Source organism: Calliphora vicina, chromosome 1 (genome assembly GCF_958450345.1).
Source record: "Calliphora vicina chromosome 1, idCalVici1.1, whole genome shotgun sequence".
Classification (NCBI taxonomy): domain Eukaryota; kingdom Metazoa; phylum Arthropoda; class Insecta; order Diptera; family Calliphoridae; genus Calliphora; species Calliphora vicina.
In genome coordinates, this window is record NC_088780.1 from 82,605,928 (window position 1) to 82,625,843 (window position 19,916).

Sequence of the window (19,916 nt, forward strand, 5' to 3'; positions counted from 1 at the left end):
CATGGTAATAAACTTTTTGTGTATTTATAAATGCGCCAATCATGCACTGTCGTCTGACTTCAAATTATCCACGTTCACTGATAATGATATCAAACTTTGGACAGATTTGTGTAATTCCCTAAGACCACTTGAGCAAAGATTCGGCAACGTTGATTGGGTATAATACAATTTGTTATAAATAATTTAGAAAAAGTTAATAATTCATTTACTATAGAATTAGTTACTCATTTTAAAACCCGAATTAATGAACTTTAACTTTATTTTTTGTTTTTCCTTAACATCAAAATTTCATTCTTTACTTTTTTAAAAAAATTTAAATTTTTCGAATAATTCGATTAATTTTAAACGAGTGATCGAATTATTCGACCAAGTTAAAATCACTTCTTCGAATTATTCGTTTTATTCAAAAAAGAGAAAAATCGAACAATTTGAATACCCTAGTATTTAAGTTTCGGCACAGTCGAATATATAGCCATAGAGAACATATATAGCTCTCTCGCATATTTTAAAAGTAATTGTGTGTCATTATGTTATTTCGAGGAGTGAATTGTATCATAATTGTGCTCGGGAACGATTTCTTGTAAATTCTAATAATACCTGAAAAGCTGACTATAATAATCTGGCAAATCCTATTTGTATTTCTTGATTTAAATATGTTTCTATGACATACATATTAATATAACATATTTTTGTGTTTGTATAACATTCTGAATTATTTATTTTATTTTGATAAAAATGACTTTACGCTCGTTTTTGAAATTAAATTGTGTACCATTCTATTGCATTTGGTATGGCAAGAGAAAAGATACTTGGAAAAAGACCAGGTACAGTAGCAGTGCTTTAACTGGAACACTTTGTGCTTGGCTGATGTGCAAATGCATGTTTGCATCATTAATCATACCGAAAAAATATGAAAATTCAATACTATTGTTAACAATATCAATTGTAGGTATGTATGTATGCGCATATTAGCGATATTAACTAATCTGGTTAGTAATGAAGACATTAAACTATTTAATTTCTTTTGGATTTATTAGTTAGTGGATACGTCCTTACCGATGCTATGAAATGTGTAACTCTAATGATGTTTATATCATTAATGGGAAAGTCGGGACGAAGTTATATGCGAGCATTATGCTTTGCCTTTGTTATATCGGGTGCGGCAGATATGTTTGTTGTAATTTTATTTATTAATTTTTATTGTAAATTTCAAATTACAAAGGTCCAATCGAAAATTTATCTACAAACACTGGTGAAGTTATACGAGCATTTTCCTGTTCCAAAATATTGGCTATTAATCTAACACGTACACGTTTTGATTTGATGACAAAACCATTCCAAAAAACCTTGGGACACATGAAAGAAGACATTAAAGATGTCCAAAATACATTCAATGAGCTGAGAGATGTTACGAAAGTCCTACATGAAGAAGTAATGTTGAATGATCTAGATATAAATGCAAATGTCACGAGTGCAGAAAATGCCACAGCAATCGAATATAGTCGCCATAGAGTTTTACCCATTAATGGAAATTCCAAACGATCAGAGGATCAATTTAATGCAGAATATGTTGAAACCCGATATAAAAATAAGTTTAGACAGCGATGTCTTAGACAGTTGGACAGTGGCAAGGCTCGTTGTAGAAAAGCATTTTCAAAAGCTCTAGAAAAATGCTATGACAAAATGCCGTTTATTATTAAGACGTTGATTTGTTGGCCATTCAAGGTGGATTTTATATGTAAAATAAATATATTGGGTAATCCAGAGAAGATCTGTGATCCTTCGGATGCTGTGCCAGACAATTTTGGAGAAACTTACATTGAGTTAGCTGGAACTGAAAATCAACTTTACGAAGATAGTTCCAGTGTTAAAGTTAACTACACAATTTTGAGTCCGGATGCAATGCCCGGAGTGAAGTTAGTTTTGCTCTTAATATGAAGTAGCATTTGCAAAATATTGTTTGTCATAAATTATTTTCAGATCGGCTGAGGAAACTGCTAAAAATGTGGCAAATGAGTTTAAAGTTAGAAAAAGAATTTTTGATTCAATTCTAAAAATACTCCAACAATTTTTAGGATTTATGATTTTGAAAATTTTGTACGGTATGTATGTATATAAGTTGCTTTAATCTGGTCATGTTTTTGAAACCCAAATACAAAACAACAAGAAACACCTAAGCTTTACAATCTGTTCAGCGTTTTAGGTACGATTGACTAAAATCTCAAACTATGATACTCTCCATCGGACAAACACAAAAAAACTTCATAGAAACAAACACTCTACAAGTCCCATAAAATATACTATTGGTCAATTCACAAGATCTCTTATCAGTCATATTGTCATAATGTCCTTATATATATCGAATATGCAGCTAGGCTTAACCGACTCTTATGCATTCGGCCAGTCTCTGCTGGTAGGTTACAATAACACAATAAACATAGCATACAATGTAGTATTATTTAAGGACATTTTTTTGCTTGAAAAACAATAAAAACCATTGTGAAATTTTAGGACATTATGACAATAAGACATGATAAGAGACCTTGTGTATTGACCAACTATATCTTGAATTTTGTCCCGTTTATGTACAAATGTAATAAGTATTTATCAAATTAATTACAGTTTGTATAAAATATCATAAGAAGTACAAAATGGATCTGGATCACGATAACATTTATATAACGGATTATTTCAAGCACGTGGATCGAAGAAGGAAATCACTCGGCAAACATTCGTTGTTGCCACTTAAGAAGGTGTGGTAAACAAATTAAAAATATTCTTAATTTAAAACATCTTAATATCGAATACCCAATATCAACTACATAGTATGAAAGAAGAAAACTTATTGATGCTGATCATTCCTGGCATCGTACACAAGAAGAATCACAAGCAGTCACATTTAACTTATTACAATTCTCTTTGGAAATTGTATCGGGCTGCTTCTTTTTATTCCTCGACTACGTTATTTCGTCCGTTTTTTTGATAATACGGAATAATTCGGAAATGTCATTTGTTCAGGAAGGAGAACATACGATAAAATTTCAGGTAATAACATTTGTTCTATTCACAATTTCTATTCCTAATGCTTTCATATGTATGTACGAATTCGATAATTACACTGTTAGTAAAATTTAAACTTTTGAAATGACAATACAACCAAGACGTATTCAATCGCTCGAGGCTCGAGCTGTCAAATTCACTAGTGTTTTTTGTTGCAAATACTACATCAAACGTAAAAGCAATAAAAAAGCATGTGGTTTTCGTAAATGATGTACTTGTTGTAGAATCGCCCACACCTTATAATGATTAAAAAATTAAAAACAATAAATGATGTACTATTGAAGTTTTAATTAATAATATTTTAAGTGAATTTAACAAAGATTTAATGAACATATCTGTACCGCCTTAAACATTATTTTAACCTCATTATACCCTATACCACCATAGTGAGGAGGGTATAATGCGTTTGTGCAGATGTTTGTAACACCCAAAAATATTGGTCTACCGATCGACTTAGAATCACTTTCTGAGTCGATTAAACGTCCGTCTGGCTGGCTGTCCATGTAAACCTTGTGCGCAGAGTACAGGTCGCAATTTTGAAGATATTTCGATAAAATATGGTACATATAATTTTTTCGGCCCAAGGACCATGCCTATTGAAACTGGCTGCAATCGGTCCATTATTTCACCTAGCCCCATACAAATGTCCTCTCGAAATTGGACTTTATCGGTCATAAGTTTTATATATACAAAATTCAAGTCACCAAATTTTGTTACGATCGGTCAATAATTAGTCATAGCTCCCATATAGACCCGCTTCCGAAAATCACTTTAATGTGCATAAATCTCTTAAAATTGTCGGTATATACACCAAATTCAACATAACTTTCATACAGACATAAATCACACGACCTAATTTCATGGTGATCGGTTCATAATTGGTCATAGCTCCCATATAAGGCTCATTTCGAAAATCACTCACGAATATAAATTATGGATGTTTTAAAAGAAAAATCTTTTTGCTCATTTACTTGGTGTAGGGTATTATATGGTCGGGCTTGACCGACCATACTTTCTTACTTGTTTTTAATTAATAAGTTGTTTCAAAAAAATTATGTGCGTGTATAGGAATATGTGACAAAACTCTACATACGATATCGACATTTCATTTAAATTGAAAATAATATTGTTACGAAATTGTACTTGAATTCAAATATAACGATTTTAAGGGCTGATTTAAAAGTAGCATAATGCTTTCAAATAACAGTGCTGTAATAGCAAACTGTAACATATCTGTCGGCATTATTATATAAAAGCTTTCAGTTGACCATTGATCGTAAGTTGGCAACGCTGTTTGAATTCGAATATTCAGTTAAAGAACATTGTAGAAAGTACACCACAGATGGCGTATGATCTAGAATATTCGAACTTTGACAGTTAAAGAGCAATCTAGAGTGCACATGGCAGTGTTATAAATCAGTAATGCGCAGCCCATAGCACAATTGTGCAGAATCAAATCACACGTATTCTTATGCTCTTACATTTTAGTAGTCGTTGTCCACTCAACGAGACAACTAGGAATACGCATGAGCACTGGTGTATGACTTTTTCTTTATTTTTTCAGTTTTTGTATTTGTGTGTTTGTAGGTGCACTGAATAAAATAAAGAATTGAATGTGTTGGTGAGAGGATTTATTTTTGCGAACCTCTGTTATAAATAGTGGCAGAGGTTGCAGTCGTTAGTCAGTTTATCAGAGACGCTTTTCGAATAAACATCAACTGAGTGCCTTAAAGTGTGTTGTGTTTTTCAAGTAAATTCGTGTATATTATAAATTGTGTCTGTATTTCTGCGAATTTACAAACGTCTTAATTTTGATTTTTAAACATCACTGATGTATACGCCTTTACTCATGCACAATTGTTGTTGGGTGTTTTTGCTGTTTACGTATGATAGAGTTGCTCATATGAGAACTCATTATAAACAACCCTCTCTATTTTGTTAGAGAATAAGATTTACAAAGAAACAAAATAGAATTGGTGAATATACTCAATCAGCGCTGTCATTTTGACGATTTTTTAAGTCAAATTTATTAAAATGACGATTGACGATTTTTCATTTTTCCCGCGAACAAAAATGACGATTTTTTAAAAACAAAACATATGGTAACCTTTTTTCCTAAAATTAAAATATGGGCCTTTTCGGAAATGCATCACTGCACTGCATTTGATGCGCATATGTGATTAATTTGCGATGCTTATGCTTATCAGCCATTTTTGTGATGCTTGTTTGATGGTTTTTAACGCATCATCTGTTTCTCTCTTGCTTTTTAGAACTCAAGACATTTACAGTGTTGCCAACTTTTGCAACACTGCGCATCAGATGCAGCGCAGTGATACATTTCCGAAAAGGCCTTATTGTAAGTCCCCTTTTGCAATGTACAAATTGAAAGGCAGACAGCGTCCAATTTTATATTGAATTGGTTTCACAAATTTTAAAACGTTTTGATTTTGGCGATAAACTTTTAGAAGGATTAAAGTACATTGGACAAAAAAATTATACTATTTTACAATTGGCCAAACTTATTCCAAATTTATTAAATGGAAAAGAATTTGATAATAAAGTTCGAGAATTACGTAATATGAAATTCACCGAACTCGAAACATTGGAAAAATATTTCTATTTTAAAGAGAGTCAATAATGCAAAGGCCTTCCCAATTTTAACACAATTTGTTTCGAGTTTAATGCAGTGTTGCCACTTCATGTGTAATTACCAGGGAAACCGGAAATATGCTCTAAAAAAAGCGTTTTAAGCGCTTAAAATATGCAGTAAAAACATTAAAATATGCTCTTAAAATTTAAAAATATGCTCTTAAAAAGCAAACTTTTACATAATTTTTAACCAAAAAATATATGTATATTTAAAAAAATCAATACAATTGATTTCTAAAAAGGTAAAGTAACATAAAATAAACAAAAATAACAAGAACTAAAACAAGTATAACAAAAAATAAATACAACATAAAAACAATAGGAACTTAAGCTATGAAAAGGCCTCGAGAGGTATTTTTTGATGATATTTTATATAAATATAAAGTCACTTCTTCAATTTAGGTTATTATTGCAATCAATTACAAAATGTTGACTTAAATTTTCAAATAAAAATCGTTGTCTATTGGATCTGAAAACATTTTTATACATAGAAAATGTTCCTTCGACATCAACTGATGTTATAGGAGCAAATTTAAAAGACATTATTTCTTTAACACATAGAACGGTTAAGTTTGAATTAGAACTAAAATTTGATATTTAGATGGCGCTATTATTAAAATAGGGCTTATTTTATATCAAAAAATCTATTTTTCAATTTTGAATTTTAAACAAAGGAAGTAAAAACCTGTAACACAACAGCGAGAAGTAAGTAATACATAATTTGTTTTTGATATAGTCAAAATATGTTATTAAACAGTAAAATATGCTCTAAAACGCAAAAATATGTAATAAATATGCTCTTAAAACAAATATATGCAAAAATATGCATTTAAGGGTAAAATATGCAAAAATATGCACTAACAAATCGATGTCAAAATTCTTAAATAGTTCTGAAACGTGTAAATATCTTATCCATGTGCTCATTAGACTCACCAGAAAAAACATGCATTTGCATATTTTGGTTTCCCTGGTAATTACACATATTGTGTGTAATTTTAACTTGGATGTGTAGCCCATGTGTAATTGAGTGAATGTGTAATTCATGTGTAATTTTAAATTCCAATTATATCCAATTGTCAATGTATGTCTTTTATTTATATTTTGAATTTTAATTGAATTAATTAATTATAGATTGTTCAGATTTCAAAACCGACTGAAATAAATATGTACATTTATATGAGGGAAAGTAGCTATATCCTCTATTTTAGTTGATAAAACAAATCCAGTATCTCTAAATGTATTCATTTTTATTATATTGTACTCGTTTGTTACTCAGTATAATGGAATTATACATATGTACTAGGATCGCCCGGTGGCCGAAATTCGAAAACCATATATGTTTTATAAATATTGGTGGACAATAACATACTTAAAAGTGTACCACAAAAAAACGTGTGGCCTATTTATATATAAGATGAAGATATGAATCAAGTTTGAACTAAATTAACATTAAGGTTTGCAGAAAAATACGATAAGTAATTTGGAGATTGCTATGTTTGGTTTTCCAAGTGGACATTTCGCCGTTTATGATAGTTTTGTTTGCGTAATATTTGTAATAGAAACTAAATTTTAGCATAGATGGGCACTTTGCAGTACCAGTACATTTTCAGTATATATTTATTTTTACTGATTACTGGAAAAAATCAGTATTCGGTAAATTTTACGGACTACTGGAAAAAAATCAGTATTCAGTAAATTTTACTGATTACTGAAAATAATTTACTGATTTTTTTTTTCAGTAATCAGTAAAATTTACTGAATACTGATTTTATATTTCAGTAATCAGTAAAAATTTACTGGTAAATAAAATTATATTTCATTACCTGTAAGCATTTACTGATTAATGAAACGCTTACTGCAGTAAAAAAGTAATGCAGTTTGCCCATGTATGAATTTTAGTTTATCACATTCAACATGAAAAAACTATAAAACAACAAATACTATTCAATAATTATACATTTTTACAAGTTATTACAAATTGTTATTGGAAAAACGTTAATTTTCAAGATAACCCATAATCGAAAATTTGTATTTTTATAATTTTAAATTGTTTATAGAATAAGGGTAACGGTATTTACAGATAACGGTATAAACTATTATATCGTTAACGGTAATTGCAGTTATTTCGGGGTAACGTTAGCCAATCTTAAGTGAAAAAACTAAGAACGTAGGAATTTGTGTGAGAAACATTTATTTACAAATTGTTACTAGTTATTTTTTATACCCGTAAGAACAGTTTTGTATTTATGCTATTGTCTGTCTGGTTTCTGGTTTGTGTTTTAAATAATAAACAATAAAATTAACTTACTATTTTGGAAGCTTTAATTCAAATTTATAACTACAAATTTTAAAAATATAAACGTTACAAGATTTTACTGGGAAGGAAAATGATCAGTGCTATAATTTTTAAACAAATAGTAAAAAATATTTATCTTTGAAACTGAAAACAAAACTGATTTCAAAGTACTTAATATTAATTAGGAATAAATTAAAATTCGAAAGCAAACAGTGTGCTATTTTTCAAATATTGTTAAATTTTTAATAGAAGTGTACCAATTTCCAATGGAACAATCACCTAATGGACATTGAATAATATTTGTTAAAAGCGTATGTGGGATTGACATATTTGACTGATCTCAAGAATTCATTAAATTAGAAAAGTTCACTAAAAAAAGAGATTGCTAACCTTGTTTAATACCCCTCATACATATATCCAATTCCCGGTTAAATTAAAATTACCGCAAGTGAAAATTGTCCATTGACAATAAAGTGATCGTATTTGGTCCAAACATCCCAGAGTCCACTGTGACAAACCTTTTATATTCATGACAATTTTAGACAATTTATCCTATTGAAATCACGAAAAATTTATTTACATGTGTAATTTGTTCTCATATGTGTAATTAGGCATGAGGCATGTGTAGTTTATAATTTTCTTGGTGGCAACACTGGTTTAATGGCACTACCACATTCGTCGGCCAACGTTGAAAGAATTTTTAATATTGTAAATTTAAATAAAACAAAAACTGAAAGGCTTTGGATTCTTCAACATTACAATGAATATTGTTTTCAAAAGATTATCTTAAGTTAAATAATTCTCAGTGTTTTAATATAGCAATTAAAAATGACTTATTAAAAAAATGTCACACAGAAATGTACCAGAGTAAAGTCACATAATACCAAAATTAAATTAATTATTGTTTTTTATTAAATAATAAAATAAAAATATTTAAAAAAGTTAATAAAAAAATTATTTTGGTATTTTTAACGTATTTTTGTCTTCACGATTTTTTCTTTTTAACTTAACGATTTTGACGGTTTTTTTTTAAAATTGACGATTTCTCCAAAAAAAGTTGGTAGCACTGTACTCAATGTGTATTACACACATCTACATACATATATATACACACAACTAAACTTTTGTTTTCTTTTTATTATTTTATTATGCTATTATATACATACAGTGGTGGCCAGGAATTTAAGACAAAAATTGTTTGCTAAATTCCACGTGATTGTCAATTATTTTTTCAAATATTTCCACAAATATGTATGCATGACGACTGTTTTAACATACAAGTGTGTTTTATTCGACTGTGTCAATTCATACATATTCACCACGAATACATAAAATTTTTCTACAACTTGACCAAAAAATTTTTTTTTAAATAAACATATTTTCTCACATTTATATCATTATATTTTTATACCCTTCACCTTCGTGAGAAGGGTATATATAAGGAGTGAGATCGAAAAATTCTTAACACACGTTTTTCATTACATTTTTTAACCCAAGTATTATTTGAATTTTTTTTTGATCAAGTTACCTTTGAAAAACATGTCAGTTATTATGTGTAATGTCAATTATATTAATTTTTTTGTTAATCTGATTAAAATGAGTGACCAGAAAAAAGTGCGTACTGAAATTATTAAATATTTTCAACAAAACCCAACTTGGTCTTACAAAAAGTTGGCCAAGCATACAAAGGTCTGCCGTCAAACTGTTTCCAATGTTATTAAACAGTACCGGGAGAACTTGTCAGTTGATAGAAAACCTGGTTCAGGTAGAAGGAATGGTCCACATGCTGTTTCTAAAGCCAAAAAAATAGAACGCATTTTCAAAAGAGCTCCCAACACATCCGGTAGGAAAGCAGCCCGGTTAGCTCAGTGCTCGGACTATTTGGTACGAAAAGTTAAAGCTAATGCAGGTTTAAAAACATACAAGGCTCAAAAAGTTCCTGACAGGAACGCTACTAAAAATTTAGAGGCCAAAAACAGAGCACGGAAATTGAAGTCAAGTTTTATAAAAAAATATTCTTGCTGCATAATGGATGACGAAACGTATGTTCTGGCAGATTTTTCGCAACTTCCAGGTCAAAAATTTTATGTTGCTGATGCTCGAGGGAATGTTGAAGAAAAGTTTAGGACCCAAAAGCAGACAAAATTTCCCAGAAAGTTCTTGGTATGGCAAGCAATATGCAGTTGCGGCAAAAGAAGCCACTCATTTGTTACAACGGGCTCTATAAATACCGAAATTTACATCAAGAAATGTTTACAAAAAAGGCTGCTTCCATTCATAAGACTTCATAATGTGTCCACTTATTTTTGGCCTGACTTGGCATCCTGTCACTATGGCAAACAAGCCCTTGAGTGGTGCAAGAACAATAATGTGGTATTTGTACCAAGAGAGGCAAATCCTCCAAACTGCCCGGAGCTAAGGCCAGTGGAGAGATATTGGGCTCTTGTTAAAAGAGAATTGAAGAGTACAAAAAAGGTGTCCAAAAGTGTGGTAGATTTTAAACGGAGATGGACTACATGTTCGAGCAAAGTGACAGAAAGCACTATAAAAACGTTAATGGAAGGGTTTCCGAAAAAGGTTCAAAATTTCATCACTAGTGATTAAAACTATAAAAATAATTTTTTTTGTAAATTGTAATAATAATTTCAATCAAATAAAAAAAAAATTAAAGCTGTAAGTTTAGTGGTTTCTTTTTTATAAACATATATGTTAAGAATTTTTCGATCTCACTCCTTAAGTTTGTCATTCCGTTTGTAATTTCTACATTTTTCATTTCCGACCCTATAAAGTATATATATTCTGGATCCTTATAGATAGCGGAGTCGATTAAGCCATGTCTGTCTGTCTGTCTGTCTGTCTGTCTGTCTGTCTGTCTGTCTGTCTGTCTGTCTGTCTGTCTGTCTGTCTGTCTGTCTGTCTGTCTGTCTGTCTGTCTGTCTGTCTGTCTGTCTGTCTGTCTGTCTGTCTGTCTGTCTGTCTGTCTGTCTGTCTGTCTGTCTGTCTGTCTGTCTGTCTGTCTGTCTGTCTGTCTGTCTGTCTGTCTGTCTGTCTGTCTGTCTGTCTGTCTGTCTGTCTGTCTGTCTGTCTGTCTGTCTGTCTGTCTGTCTGTCTGTCTGTCTGTCTGTCTGTCTGTCTGTCTGTCTGTCTGTCCGTCTGTCTGTCTGTTGAAATCAGTTTTCTGAAGACCCCAGATATTTTCGGGATCCAAATCTTCAATAATTCTGTCAGACATGCTTTCGAGAATTTTGCTATTTAAAATCAGCAAAATCGGTCCACAAATGGCTGAGATATGAGGAAAAAACCAAGACAACCTCGATTTTTCACCTATTTTTTACCTATTTTTTACCTATCTGGATTACTAAGACATTAATATAGACAATATGGATATCTAATGATAGATATTTCAAAGACATTTGCAACGACGTATATAAGACCATAGTAAGTTGGACCTACAATGGGTCAAAATCGGGAAAAAAATTTTGAACCCGAATTTTTTTTTTTAAAAAAAAAAAAATTGAAAAAACAAAAAAAAAATTTTAAAATTTAAAAAAAAAAAATTTTTTAAATTTAAAAAAAAAAAAATTTTAAATTTAAAAAAAAAAAATTTAAAATAACAATCGAAAAATTTTTTTTTCCAAAAAATTCAAAAAACAACTGGAAAAAAAATTAAATTTTGTTTACCTAAAAATATTTAAAATTTTGAAGTATAATTTGGTGAAGGGTATATAAGATTCGGCACAGCCGAATATAGCACTCTTACTTGTTATTATTACAAAATATTCGGACCAAATTTCGTATTTTTAGTTCCATTAGTTTCGGTCATATCATGTTATTAACAGCGGATGTTCGCTGAGGTGGGTCAACGTATTTCCACATAAATTTGTCCATATATGTTTTACCGGTTTTTCCAAACATTTTTCAGAAACTAGAAACATTAATAATTAATTTCATACCCTTAGAGGTCCTTTTATTTTGGCTCTATCGCACTTAAAATTCAGTTGATGAAAAAAATTCAATTATTTGTCTTAAATTGGTGGCCACCACTGTATGTACATGATTTCATGAAACACTAACAAAATACATGGGTTTTTTTTGGGTTTTTTGCTTATATCTCGGCCATTTGTGGACCAAAAAATCTCGATTTTAAATAGCAACCGATCCGGAAGAATTCCGGAGATTTTGATGTATCAATCATGTTTGTAAGTTATTTAGGGGATTTGGAAAGTTGATTTCAACACACAGACGGACAGACGGACATGGCTATATCGACTCCGCAAATGAAAAATGTAGAAATTACAAACGGAATGACAAACTTATACATATATACCCAAGGCGAATTTATACAAGGTGGTGGTAGTTCTACAAAAACAACAAATGGTCTTAACAAATGTCAAAAAAGAGAAATTAAAAATTAAACAAATATGTATTAAAACTAAATATAGTGCAGATAATTGAATAGTGAGGGCTTTACTATTATATTACTATTTATAATATTTTGTTAATTAGCTTAGAATATGTAGATATTGAAGTATAAAAACAAGCTTTGACAGGTGTTAGAACCAAACAAGCGAAAAAAGAGTAATCAGCTGATTGACTGACTCCACCTTGTATAAATTCGCCTTGTATATACCCTTGCCACTCATGGTGAAGGGTATAATAAATTAATAAAACAAATCATAAAATAGTGATGTTTATTTAAACAAAGAATATTCGTCATTCGAATACTTTTAATAATAATTGAAAAAAATATATAAAAATGTTTGTATATTAATATGTTTAGGCTTAATGTAAATAGGAACGGTTTTTATTCGCTGATTGTGTAAGTTTAACAAAAAGTTTAATCTGTAATTTCAGATTTAATTTACTGAAAAAAAATAGTACGAGTACTTTATTATTTAATATTCATTGTTTTGCTGCACTATGATTGAAGTGGCACATAAAAGTTATAGTGTTACCATCACAGAATTTAAAAAAATATTAAAATACTGTTTACTTAAAATGCTCATAATGAATACGAATTTATAAGAAAGCAATTTTAGGCCTAAAATGTGTTTTAACTAAATTGTAGTTTAAACCTTAAAACTGATATTTTTATGAGTATGGGGGTAAATGTTTAAGCTGCTAACATTAACCCTTTCAGACATTAAATATAATTAGTTGAGATAGAAAACTGAAAATTTCAGTGTGAGCTAATTTGAGGCTGCTAATTAAGAATATGAAGTCAACTTACAGGTAAATCGTCACACATGCCTGCCAGGTGAGGACAAATATATTGGGCGAATTTTCTTAAAGGACATGTATCTCATAAATAAATTTTAAAAAATTAATGTAATTAATTGCAATTAATACGCAAATATCTAAACTAATACTCAATTAATACTTACACGTTTTTTTTTGAGTTTAAAATAATGTAATTATCATTTTAAAAAAGCACCGAATATTACTTGACTAACACATACTTATAAAACGCTAACATACTTATGAAAATAACTTAATTTAACAAAAACACTCGTTCAACAATACTGTATTAACTCAAAATTTTTAAAAATTCACATTTTGCAAGAAATTTACTAACAATATCTGTCTACTGTAAAAATTTCAACGTATTCCGATTACTCCTTAATCTCGAAAACCACATTTTAGACCATTTTCGTGATAATTAGTGACTACCTTGTATCAACAAAAAGGTATTATTTTGAGTTAATACAAAAATTTAAATAGAAATACATCGTATATTTTCATAAAAAAATTTATTATTTTGAATTGAGCATGTATTCAAGTTAAAAATAATCAAATTGTTTTATTTAAATTTGGTTGTATTTTGAGTTGATACTGTTTTGTTGATAAAATAATACAAAAAAATATTGAGAAGTTTCTGAAAAATGGTATTAACTAAAAAAATTGATTTATTTTGCAATAATTTCAAAAATTGTAAAGAAAATCAATGTAAATATATTTTCAAATGGAATTTGCTTAATATGATGTATTTGGATTTTCAAATTGTCTTAAAATGTAATCACAAACAGTTTTTGGCCTCTACTGAACATTTTAAAATTTTGAGTTAATACAGCATTGTTGAACGAGTGCGATATATACAATCTAGAAAACACTCTTTTCATAACGCTATTAACTGTTAAAATATATCCAATTGCGTCAACGCTACATGAATTTAAAAGGAAAAATCCAAATGTCCAATATATTGGACAAAATGTCTGAAAGGGTTAACATTGAAAGCTCTAGAATTCGAATATTCTAGTTTTGTCCGTTAAGAACAATTATGAGGCTACTCTAATGAAGATGGTACTATGTATAAATAGTGGCAGCGGTTGCAGTAGATAATTAGTTTTATCATACACGCTGTTAGAGTTAACATCAAATGTCTTGTACATTACAAAGTGTAATTTAAGTGTGTGTACTATTGCGAATTATAAACGTGTATTCAGAATTTCCGAAAATATTTTTTTCTTGATTTGTGCAAAATAGAAACTTGTTAACAATGAAAGTGTGCTAAAAAAATATAAAATTATACAGTATTGGCCATAACTAAAGCACCCCCTCAATAGATTTTTTCAAAACATAATTTTTTGGATAAAAAATGCTTTTTGAATTCTGATTTGTATATATTTTATTAACTTATATTGTTAATGTTCATATAACATTCATTTAGTAAAAGATAATTTTATGAACAATTAATTTAAAATGATAAATCATATAAAAACACAAAACGCAACGGACAAAACAAAAGCACCCTCTTATAAGATGTTTAAAAATTTGATTACGCCACTGTATATTTGCATTGTGAGTTGACCGGACTGACAACGAATGGACTTAAAAATTCCAGAAGATAAAAATAAAGAAAGGCGTAGTGTGTATAATTTAAGTTTTATACAGTTTATTGTAATAAAAACAATGGCATGGAAAAAGTACTCCAGTGAATTTAACATTAAAGTTATTGAAGACTGGAAGACGGGCTTATCACGACATGAATTGAGTAAATAATATTCAATTAACAGATCAGTTTTTTTCAGGCTCATTTCAAAGTTATTGCAGACTGGTCGCATATCAACGGTGCATTCTGGAGGACGTCCGCGAAAATAAACACGATATTATGATTCCTTGATCAAAAGAGCAATTCAAAAAGATCCTACGGCATAATCTAGTCAAGTATGAACATGTTTAAGATTATGCGTTAGCGAAAGAACAATCCGTTGAAGAGTAGTAGAAGTCGGATTATTCAGTTGACGACCAGCAAAAAAACCCATTATATCAGCTAATAACAAGAAAGCTAGACTGGAGTTTGCCAAAGCGCAGATCGACTAGATTGTCCAAAAATGGAAGACAGTACTGTTCACTGACGAATCCAAATACAACTTAAAAAGTTCCGATGGAATAAGGCGTGTACGCAGACCAAAGGAGAAAGACTGAATCCTAAGTATAACTAAACATGGAGGAGGCAATGTAATGGTCTGGGGTTGATTTTCTGGTCAAGGAATTGGGCCAATTCATAAAATTAATGAGATTATGGATCATTTTATGTACCGTGATATAATGAAAGATGTAATTTTGCCTTATGCCAGTGAAGAGATGCCACTTAAAGGGAGCTTCCAACAGGATAAAGATCCTAAGCACACCTCAAAAATTTGTAAGACTTGGCTACAGAGCAATAATATTCAAGTTATTCATTGGACTCCTCAATCCCCCAATATCAATCCTATTGAGAACTTGAAGATATTGTTAATATGAAAATAAAACGTGCAAATTGCCGAAATAAGGATCGGAAGTTTTCACGATTTATTTTAAGCCGTTAAAATAGCCTGGGAAGGAATATTGCAAGACAAGATAAAAAACTTAATATCTTCTATGCCTAAGTGATGTGCTTGTGTCATCCAATGCAAAGGATTTGCAACAAAATAGTACTTAAAATTAGTGTTATATTATATCCATCAAGGGGTGCTTTAGTTTTGTCCGTTTCATTTTCTACCTTAAAATATTTTTTGATTTTAAGTTACCACTTATGGAAAGATTAACTTTAAAAGTATTTGTTTATCGATAATAAACATATTACACAGAAAAAAGAAATTCATAATTGGAATGAATTTTGTAATAAATATTATTAATCGAACTTGACTTTCCCAAACTTATTTCATTCAAAATAAGAACATGTTCATAAATATTATAAAATTTTACATGACGGAAATTTTTGCTTTTTTTACTTAATTTTTTTAATAAATTGCATTATAATTGTATTATATAATGAATTAGTGCAAGAATATTTGCATAATAGCCATATATTGGCCAATATTTTAAGATAAAAAGGAGAATATCTGAAACTTAAAAATTTTCATTAAACATAATAAAACATTCATAAATATAAAAGCATCACATTTCTTAAATCAATTTAATCATTTTCGCGCTTTTTATATCATTTTGTAGCTGAAAATCATAAAAAAACTAAAAATTTTCCATGAAAAATTTCAAACATTTTTGAACAACATAAAAATAAAAATGAAATTGAAATTATATTTTTCAAGCCTTCTAGATTTTATTTCAAAACATAAAATATTAAAAAAATCATACTATTTAAGAATTTATTTATAAATGTTATGAATTGAAATCAATGAATTCGAATCATAATATTTATGTTGAAACTTTTTTCTGTGTAACAACTGAAAATAATACATAATCGAAATTTAAAACATTGTTTTTATAAAAGAAAATATAATATGATCAAAATTCACTGAGGGGGTACTTTAGTTATGGCCGATACTGTATGTGTTAAAGTAATAATGTGTAAAAAAACGTTATTTTATCAAAAATTAAAAGTTAAAATATCAAGAAATTTCATTTGTTTACATTTCTCTGAGCTCACACGCACGGTACCCGTATATGTGAGAGAGTAATTTTAAAAATTGAGAGTTGGACTACTTGGTATACTTTGGTTTAAAATTTCATTAAAAAAGGATCATAAATAAAAATTTTATTTCAAATTGAATGATTTGTATCATTGCAAAAACTCAATAAAAAGCACTTTTTGTCATATTTTTCAAAAAAGTATTCCATGATTTTTTTAGTTGTCAAAAGTTATATATTTTTGAAAAATAGACAAAATCCAATATCCATTGACATATAACATGTCTACCTTATGTTTTTTCCGTGGCAAATTATGTAGTTAGGGAAAACTTAACAACTCGCAGAGAATTTACCTAACATAGAAATTCATAAAAAGTATGTTTGCCTACAAACAACATTTTTATGAATGTAAATAACAGTGCTAGGTAAATTCTCTGCGAGTTGTTAAGTTGTTAAGGTAGATAGATATGTTATATATCAATGGATAGGGAGAAAATCGGTCATAAAAAAACTGGAGTAGGGTGGGTAAAAATGTTAAAAATTTAATATTCAAATGCAAATATCTCCTAAGCCATAAGAGATAATTGATCGATGTTTTATGTAGTACTCAACAAGAAGATTCTATATATCGATGGCTTAATATAAAAAAGGCGTAACTATTTTTTTTTAAATGTCGTTTTTTGTTTATTCCGGTAAACAAATGTCAGATGCACTTTGCCTCAAAATTTCAGGAGGATATTATTTCAAATAACAGATTTATAACGATTTCAAAAAAAGCCCTAAGTCCAGTCAAAGAATTTTTGAAAGAAAAAGCCTTAACTCATTTTTGTTTGTTTTGTTTGATTGGTTATCATTTTTTATAAGTATCAAATTCGATTCTGAATTGGATTTTTGCACCTATCAGGAAATTTAACAGCTTTATGTCGCTGAGTGTGATTCATGAAAAAAAATGGAAACATAACATTGTCCTATCCATTTTTTGCGAAATTATTAAAGGGATCAAACTATTCCATATTTAAACCTAGGAAAAAAATAATTCCTCAACTAAAGACAAGTGCTGCATTTTATAAAACTACATAATTTCACAATATACAATATTTTAACACACGAATTGGACAATTATGTTTGGGATGAAACAAATGGATGTCTCGGATTTTCCGTTTTTGCGAAGTGTGTTATTAAACACTTGTGGAAGATCCAAAATCTACCAAAACCGCAATTTAATATTCTCTAATGCATTGTTGGCTTTTAGTATGGAAACTGAAATAACGATTGAACAAAAATTTTTTATAAGTGGACATATTCAACTGGAATGTGACTCAAGCCATTCCCTTATAGAAAGAAAAATTAAAAATAAGCAAATAAATTTACCATCGCAATTTGTACAATACAAGCTCACCATTTGCACAACGACTATTTTCTAAATTTTGAAAACATGCCTAAACGATACTATTCGATTCGTCCTGGTAAAAATATTGCTTGCTATAAAAGTTCATGAAATGTATGTACTCAAACCTCAATTTCAAAATTTAAGCAGATGTATTGGTGATATCACTGTAAATATTCTACGAGCCTTGGCGTATGACTCATCAGGATCAATATATTTCAAAACAGACTTAACTGACAGTCAAGAATCTCTCCCACATAGATCAAAGTCGGTGATTAAAGATATCCCCCTGATTCACTTTATATGCAGTACATAGCAATCCCAAAAAAAACCAAATACAGGATTTGAAAAGTTTTTACCTGCATATTGCCATCTTTTTTGATAACTGGTTTAATAAGAAATAATTTTTCACAGTTCACTTCTGATTTAATCCTCTTAATTTCATGAATTATTTCCTTTTATTATTTAAACCTGAATTATTATAATAATATTATTTTGTAAAATTATATTTTCAACTCAAAATTTGAGGTTTAAAAAAGCCCTAACTTAATTTTTTTTTCATAAATATCAATGAAAAAGGGCCTATATTAGATAACTTCATTAAAATAAAAAAAATTAAATTTTAAAAAAAGATAAAATGTGTTGCCTCTTTTTATAAAAAATTGCATTAAAACTTTTTTGTATCTACAATTTTATGGATTTTATTAAGTTTTTCCCTTCTCTTGTAAAGTAACAAAACATCGAGTTACGCCTTTTTTATATTAAGCCATCGATATGTATTATTTTTTTAAATCGGAACGAAGAAATAGGATCGTTTTTAAAATTGAACATACCCGAGGTTTCCTACTTTGGGGACACCTGGCCCCGCCCATGGTGGTCCAAATTCAAAACTTAAACTCGACAACACTTCCTCTTTGAGCATGTCTAATTTCATTCACATTATTTTAGAAGTTACAGATTTATTTCCCTCTTCTTCTTTTTTTTTCTATACCACTGTGCAGCGTGTGTGCATTTTCAAATACTCGGTAGCATTTTTATCCACACAAACGCAACATCTTATCGTGTAAAGCCAGCTTTATGAAACTATTAGTAATTATAAGATTAAACTTAAATTTTTCATTAACATATTTCGGTTTGTTCTGTTTTTAGATACAGGGTTCAGGACTAATAGCAAGACTTTTAAGAAATACAATGGGTAATTTTAATATGCATGAAACTGTATCAACGTACTTAACTAATGAGACGTGTTTGCCTAATCCAACAACTTTGTCGAAAAGGTAAGAATTATAAATTTAAAATTTCAATGAAAAATTAAGATGGAGATAATAAGTTAAAAAATTCAAGTTTTTAATTTGTATCAATTTTAACATGCGTTTTGTTATTGTAACAAAAACAAAACACATTGAACATTTTCGTTCGGCTTACTCTTTCTTGTTCTAAAGGGTCTTTCAATAGCGACTTCCAAATTTTGAAAATTGATAGCGGCCATATTGTTGAAGCTGTCATATACATATTTATTTTGTTTTGTTAAATCACCAGCGCTGCAGCGTTCATAATCGTTTTAGACTATTTGCAGTGTGGTGGATAAATCTTAGTCACTGGCTTAGTAACAATGAATAAACACCTTCAAACGACGTTCCGTCTCACTCCGTGAGAGTGTTCAGGAGAATCCGA

At 29.5% G+C, this 19,916-nt stretch overlaps 1 protein-coding gene across 1 annotated transcript in view; it reads left to right on the forward strand.

Annotated features, from left to right (window-relative positions):
* Positions 1-717: 717 nt before the first annotated feature.
* snky (sneaky) overlaps positions 718-19,916 on the forward strand; it is a gene marked incomplete at its 5' end in the record, with an annotated part of 28,967 nt that continues 9,768 nt past the window's right edge. Inside the window, 7 exons of the mRNA XM_065499118.1 lie at positions 718-949; positions 1,038-1,157; positions 1,223-1,916; positions 1,981-2,102; positions 2,623-2,753; positions 2,827-3,045; positions 19,392-19,519. Coding sequence (XP_065355190.1) covers positions 718-949; positions 1,038-1,157; positions 1,223-1,916; positions 1,981-2,102; positions 2,623-2,753; positions 2,827-3,045; positions 19,392-19,519 — 1,646 coding nt within the window. The remainder of the gene's footprint in view (positions 950-1,037; positions 1,158-1,222; positions 1,917-1,980; positions 2,103-2,622; positions 2,754-2,826; positions 3,046-19,391; positions 19,520-19,916) is intronic.